Source organism: Triticum aestivum, chromosome 5D (assembly GCF_018294505.1).
Source record: "Triticum aestivum cultivar Chinese Spring chromosome 5D, IWGSC CS RefSeq v2.1, whole genome shotgun sequence".
NCBI classification, from domain to species: Eukaryota; Viridiplantae; Streptophyta; class Magnoliopsida; order Poales; family Poaceae; genus Triticum; species Triticum aestivum.
Genome location: NC_057808.1, coordinates 472,357,013 through 472,364,514, shown reverse-complemented (window position 1 = coordinate 472,364,514; position 7,502 = coordinate 472,357,013). Strand labels below are relative to the sequence as shown.

At 45.3% G+C, this 7,502-nt stretch overlaps 1 protein-coding gene across 2 annotated transcripts; it reads left to right on the top strand.

Annotated features, from left to right (window-relative positions):
* Positions 1-2,651: 2,651 nt before the first annotated feature.
* LOC123122888 (probable WRKY transcription factor 57) lies at positions 2,652-6,774 on the top strand. 2 transcript variants are annotated; one of them, XM_044543261.1, is made up of 4 exons: positions 2,652-3,209; positions 3,744-3,899; positions 4,678-5,107; positions 6,220-6,774. In XM_044543261.1, the coding sequence occupies exons 1-4, from the start codon at positions 2,878-2,880 to the stop codon at positions 6,244-6,246; spliced, it is 945 nt and encodes a 314-aa protein (XP_044399196.1). In that variant the 5' UTR covers positions 2,652-2,877; the 3' UTR covers positions 6,247-6,774. The 2 variants fall into 2 exon arrangements, with proteins under 2 accessions (XP_044399196.1, XP_044399197.1); XM_044543262.1 differs by having other exon boundaries at positions 4,678-5,134.
* Positions 6,775-7,502: the final 728 nt, after the last annotated feature.

Sequence of the window (7,502 nt, the reverse complement as noted above, 5' to 3'; positions counted from 1 at the left end):
ATCATGGCAACGTCCTACATGATCGGTCCTCCTCGATTTGGTCATCGACGTGTTCCGAAACTGCCGCCGGAGATCCTGCCCAAGATATCTGGATGTGATAGTATTCGGTCATGCACGCCATATCAGCCTACGAGGTTCCATGACGGCGTGGCGCGAAGCTCTATTGTTTGTTGACACCACGGGACATGCCGACTTCTCGAATTCTATGGTGTAGACAGATGTGGAGAAGGTCATGGTGACTGAGATCGGAGGATCAGTTAGACGGATGGAGCCTTCGAGCCGATGAAGTCAGCCAGGTGTTTGGTAACTCTCAGGAGCAACAATATCAAGTGGGGACGGCAGCACTGGAGGAATTCATTTTTGGTGGTGCTCCTCGGGTACCGAGCCATGACTTTCAGGGTGAAAACCTAAGTTCTTGCCTTCATTGGTTGTGCCTGGTAATTGCCTTGCTGAAGGAATTGTCTTGAGAGTTTGGACTTCTCCAGGGTAAAAACTTAAGATCTTGGATCGGGCAACGATGGTGCTTTTGCACTGTTTCCTTCTTGGAGGCGTTGCTTTTGGAGACCTTTTATGTTTTCCGAGTTTTGTATTTGGTGGTGGAGAAGCCGATCGCTGTGGTAGGACCTTTGTTTTTTCCTTTCCCTTCTATTTTTTCTTTGGTTGTCTGCATCTTAGATGTCATTGCGACATCTTGTAGGTGCAGAGGTTGAGTGTAATTGATATCTGCGTGATATTAATATATACCCCTTTAAATAAAAGAATCTGATAGTGGTGCCAGTGGTATCAGGATAACAGTTGTCTCTCCAAGACACCGCCTAGCATTGAAAGCCAAAGTTTGCTTCTACCCCCTTCTTAAGCACTTCTGTAAACTAATGTCAATAAATAAGCGCTTGCCTCTTTGATGAGACTACCCATAATGGGAGTAACATAGATGACACCTAAGAAAAAAAGATGATGTGGCAGCTAATTAATAAGGTGAGAGACAAATTGAATAACATAACTAGTTACTCACACTATAAGTAACATCCCACATGTCAAGACAAGATGAGTCTACAACGTAATAAATAAAGTGTTGCGTGCATGACACCACATATATGGGTAGTCTGATGCTTATTTCGTGGGAAATTTGGTCCAAGCGCAACTCTAGGGTCTTTCTTTGAACCGCCGCCCCTTCGATGACCATTATTGCCAAGATCAAAGAGGAGATCTCCCTTTGGGGTTTGGACGGGGCCCTTTGGACGGTACCAAGCATTTGAGTGTTGTTATGCCGTGAGAGTAGACTCCTATTTACCCGCTTTGCGAGTTTTGTCTGAACTTCTCCTTAATCACTGGGATGATAAACCTTTCTCTTATTATTAAAAAATGTCATAAATAAAACCGTTTTTTTTTTCTTTTCTTGAGGCACCTGCGTTAGCAGGAGTATATATTGTACATGGCCTTAGTGAAGCCCGTATAGATGTCCAACTGGTGGTATGGTGAATTATATACTCCTATAATTTTATCGTTTTCAAACTTGTAAGAGGAATTGGCGTGGAGTAAATATATGTGCTACTGCTGAAACTATTGCTGGTACTACTACAACAACAGTAGATTACCCCCTTTGTATCTAAATAGACAGCGTATGAATTTAGTAAAAATAAGCCAATGCTCTTTAAGTTTGACCAAATTCAAAGAAGAAAATATCAATAACTAAATATTGAAAAAAAATAGATGATGGAAATATATCTAATGGTGGATATAACGATATTGCTTTGACATTGTTTATTTTTATATTTTTTGTATATATACTTGATCAAACTTAGAAAGCATTGACTTTTTTGATTGAATTTATGCGCCATCTATTAGGGACGGAGGTAGTAGTAACTAACCATAATCTAAATTCCAAGAATATTTCGCGCATCAAAGTGCACCAATATCATGATTCCATCGCAGGTGGGCAATGGCGACACTGGTAGAGGCCAGGAACATTTTCATATCTCTACTCCTATAAAAGACTCAGTTGGTGATGATGGTGTGTCTGCCATCCGTCATTTCTGACCATCAGATCTGCATCTAACGATTGTGATGTAAGCTGTGGCATTCTTGCAACAAGACCCCCAGTTCTTGCTCCAATTTGCGGAAACTCCTTAGTATCTTGAAACCAACCACATCCCTCCCCCACCTCATGAAAACAGCCACGAGAAATATATTTTGAGTGAAACCAAATACGAGTATATTTTTAGTGATATATATATACTAAAACTAGAGTGTTTTTCTTTCAAATTTATGAACATGTATTATTCTACTTCGGATCCGTTGCAACGCACGGACACATTGCTAGTTGAGTAAAATACTTTGTTGTTGGGTGCTAGTAACTTCCTCCGGCATGGATATTTACCCAGTTGGTTCGGGGATAGCATCGGCTAGCTAGCCCCCATCGATGATTGGTGCAATCCCATTGGTTGTCACATGAAATTTTACCATGCCATCCAGCAATTTTGAGTAATTCATTGAGTAAGTACTTGCTCTCTCGCTCTCTCTGTCACCGGTGGCCACCGTCAAGTCGTCTGTCACCCACCCACCAAGACGTTACCGACGGAGACCGAGACCGTGAGAAAGTTCCAAAAATCCGTTCCTTATCGACGCGTCTGCTCCGCTCCGCTCCGCACCGCACCAAAAATGACGCGCGACCCCCAGTCCTACTCTCCCCAGTTGTTACTCCCAGCCAGCAGCACCGTCCAGGGCCCGGCCGCACGCTACAACTAGAACCAACCCCAGCCCCGGTGCAGTGCACAGCCAGTGTAGCTACTCTCTCTCTCGCAGCGAGAGCAGGACGACGCAGGACGGCTAGCTAGCTTTGATCGCCGCCGGATCGGAGTACTCGTGGTGTCGGGGGCCATGGCCGGCGCCGCGGGCGACGGGCCGGAGGGGGTGGGCGGAGGCGGGGACTGGCCGCCGTTCGCTGGCGACGCCTTCGCGAAGTACTCGTCGTCGGTGTTCGCCGACCTCGGCGGCTGGCCGGACGGCCTCGGCGCGGGCGCCGGGGACCTGCCGCCGCTGGATCTGCCGGCGCCGAGCCCGTCCGCGCAGGTCCAGCTGGCGCCGTCGGACGAGATCATGCCGGCCGCGTCAGGCGAGCCCGCCGGCGCCGCGTCCTCCTGCTCCAGCGGCGACGGCGCCGCAGCGGCCGCCGAGAACGCCGACAAGCCGCAGTCCGCCGCCGACGCAGCGTGAGTCAAGCGGCCCGTCCACCTCTCATCTTTGCTTGCGCCATGGTTACGCGGATCGCGCGTCCGCGAGGGGCAATTCCGGCAGCGCGCGCGGGCCGCGACGTGTCCACGCGGATCCGCCGTGATTCGCGTGCGTACAACGTAGTAGATCGTTCCCGGTCTCACTCACTCTCACGCGGTTTCTCTTTTAATTTTTCTTCTCTCTCCACACTCTCTACTCTACACCTGCCTCTTGGGTTCCTTGTTTATTCTTCGTCCCCTTTCCTCACGTATTGGTACGCCATTCGTATACGCGTACACATGTATTACTATTACCGCGCGTGCGTACTATACATGCGCACTATACATCATCACTTCTAGATCTGATCGTTTGATCATACTACTACATGTTAATTTCGAAATATACATGTTGAGCTAAGCATGCTAGCTAGCGAGCAATTCCGGTAGTTCTTTACGGAGGGAGTACTAGCTAGCTAACCATCTTGAAGAATTCAGCCCGAAAAATCAAGCGTTGATATGTATGTGTGCGCGCAGGAGCATGAAGCCGACGGCGGCGGTGAAGAAGGGGCAGAAGCGGGCGCGGCAGCAGCGGTTCGCCTTCGTGACCAAGAGCGAAGTTGATCACCTCGAGGATGGGTACAGATGGAGGAAGTATGGGCAGAAAGCCGTCAAGAACAGCCCTTTCCCAAGGTACATGATCCACATCTATCCATCACTTCACTTGTGTTGCTTATAATGTTCTAATAGTATTTGTTATTTGCACGCATGGGCGCTTTTGGTTTCTTATTTCGGCGTTCTGCCTTTTTCTCTCAAAGAAAACTACAAGCGTTTTCTAAGAGAAAATCATGCGCAAGCAGTTTATAACGATCGACCTTGACCAAACGTATGGATCATGGTATTGCTGTTTGATCAGATGCGGTTGGCGATTAATTTGGACTTTTTGTCTCTGATCAGTTATTTATATAAGATTTTCAGTTAATTACCGTACTGGAAAGAGGTCTCTATTGGAAATGATTGCCCAACCCATGTAGCAGCTATGGAATTCTTTTTTTTTTCCCCAACTGAGCTTTACCCCATGTAGCTCTACAATCCGCAGGGCAGAGAGCTTACCCAATGTAGCTACAGAATCTGAAGAGTGGATACTTGAGATATACTCCCTCTGTTCCTAAATACTTGTCTTTCTAGGCATTTCAACAAGTGACTATATACGGAGTAAAATGAGTGAATCTACACTCTAAAATATGTCTACATACATCCGTATGTGATAGTCATTTAAAATGCCTAGAAAGACAAGTATTTAGGAACGGAGGGAGTAGAAAGCATGCAATCATTTTCATCTTGTGGAGTGAGGATATTTGAGATGAGGCATAGAAAGCATGCAATCTTCTTGTGGTGGTTCATTTTCATCTTTTCTCTTGGGGGTATATATGCATACGTTCTCACCAAACTGGCTTTCGATCTTGAGCAGGAGCTACTACCGGTGCACCAACAGCAAGTGCACTGTGAAGAAGCGGGTGGAGCGGTCGTCGGAGGACCCCTCTGTGGTGATCACCACCTACGAGGGCCAGCACTGCCACCACCAGACCTCCTTCCAGCGCGGCGGCATGCACTTCCACGGCGGCGCTACCGTCGCGCTCGCGGAGCAGATGTCGTTCGTGTCAACTCAGCAGCTGTACAACCTGCCGCCCCTGCGCCGACAACAGATGAATCCTGCATCGTCGGAGTCCGTCGTTAGCTCCGTGCCCCCGTCTTTGCAGCAGCTCAATGGCGGCGACGAACTACGAAGGTCGACTAGCTATAGCCCCATGCCGTCCGCGGCGCAGACATCATCGTCATCGTTGGTTCCTCCGGATGTTTCGTTTGACATGGGACTGCTTGGCGACATCGTGCCTCCAGGAGTAAGAAATGGATGACGATCTATAATGGTAATTATTTTAAGATAATAGGTTTATAAGCTTTGTAAATATTTGGACCATCCAAACATATTTCCCCCACCTAAAGATATAGCAATTTCAGTTTCGTTAAAATCTTGCACTTTGAGCACTGCAATTTTAGGCCAAATAATTAGTACACAATTTTACAAGACTGAGATTTAAGAAAAATCCAGGAAGCCGATAATGGATACTCCGAAATAACTTTGAAAAATGTGCAACCTTGTGAGATAGTTTATGTATATAAGCACATGTTTTGATTTATTTTTTCCATGGTGGAGGCTTTAAAATATTTATTGTCACATACTTCAGTTGAGTTAACACATGAATGATTAGTTGGCTATTTCCCTCAATTTGACTTCCTGATATGCTAATTGTTTGCCCAGATTTTGCTAGTCACTTCATCTTCATGCATGTCTTCTATTGCACAAAATTTACAGTGATGTTTCACACTGAAAACCAAATATTCCCATCCAACAGCTAAATTATGCAATAGGGCTTTGTTACGTGTCATGAATGGATATATAAAAGTAGTTGGTTGGATATAGAATTATACATTTGTTTTATATATACTAGGCTTTAATTCCTTGCGGTTGCATATATCACGAGTACTACTGTACTCCAGTATCTAGCTAGCTGGGACCAGCTATGTACATATTGTCAGATCAATATGTCATGCCATGTATTTATGGATGATACGTATATATGCATACAGCTGCAACCAATTTACACGGAGATCTTCAATATGTATAGTACATGTGAATTAATCGATTGGACGAATAAGTTCGTATAATGTCTAGTGTACTACATATATATATGCATGTACTATCCATTCCATGCACTAGGTAGTATATAGTTGTTGTACCGTGTACTAAAGCACGGCATATCCTGTCCCAAGTTTTCACCAATGTTTTTCTGGTGTTTAATTACATCCTTTTTATAGATCTGTTTGTCGACTCTCTCTCTCTCTCTCTCTCTCTCTCTCTCTCTCTCTCTCAGACATGCATATCATGCACATATGCATGTTTCTATGGTGTAATTAACCTACTCTGATTTCATTTTTACCCCCTTTTATGCAGAATTATCTCCCTACTGGCTATATCTGAACTCTGAAGTCATGACATGTCTCAGATCAGGGAAGGCGGATAACCAAGCAGCTACCCATAGCTAGGGTTTCCAGCTGATTGATCGATGCTCTCCTGCAGAATCCCTTGAGACCGAGCTGGATCTTGAGCCTATTACAGACGGGTATTGATCAAAGACGATGCATGGAGTACAACCCTTTCTCCTGATGACAGGATTTGCTATTGATTTTGCACTGCGCCTCATTATTGGACAGGCCCGTGCAATTCTCGATCTCATGGCAAAATTTTATGCCCACCTAATTAACTTCAGCCTATCTGTTTGATCTACTTGACCCTTGGCATGTAGCAATTTGATAGTAGTAGTAGTATGTGGTCTTCTCGCACAATAGTATTGGATTAACCTAAACTTTTATGACTTTCTAGCTAGCTAGCAGCCTAGCAGGGTTAATTTGTTGTGGATGTATATAGTATATGTTTGAGATTCTGCATATGCAGTGCAGTATCGGGGTGATCATACAGCTAGCTCATTCGACTCTTTGTTCTTTATTACTCCCATCAACTTCGAATCTGATTTTTTACTGGGTCTCAACATTCTAGATAAAATTTGCTAGCACTAGTATAGAACTATAGATAACTTTTTTCAGGGAAAGAACTATAGGTACCTTAATCGTGCAAGGGCAAAAGCACTAATTAATTTTACACAGGTATCGGGCCAGTCACTATGGGAGTGATGCTTATGCGCACGGCCCAGCAAAACAGGGTCGGTCCTTGTGTGATATGCCTTCATCGCACGGCTGGTCGTGGCCCATGTGAGATGCTAACAGGTTTGACCCACTTGCCGGGGTAATTGTCTACCCCTCCCCACACGGGCGCATCTTTGCTTGACACCTTACTGGACACCAACCATTCTAGAATGTTCACAGTGCACCGCCATGTCTACCAATATGCTTCATGCCAAAATTCGTGCATTGTACACTCGAAAACTTCCGCAGAGATTGCATCGCCATCCACCATCGCCGCAATTCATGAAATCGAGGTACGCCATTCTTGCAGATAAGGAATGCGCTGGGATCGCCCCAACCTTCCTTTTGTCCAACATCTATCTCTATCTCTATCTATCTATCTATCTATCTATCTATCTATCTATCTATTTATCTATCTATATCTCTACATTGCCATCCACAGCGAGTCCTTGCCGTCACCTCCATTGAAAGCGGTCGGGAGATAGTCATTTGAATCGATGAATTGATCTTCGTCTTCCCCTTTCTATCCATTGG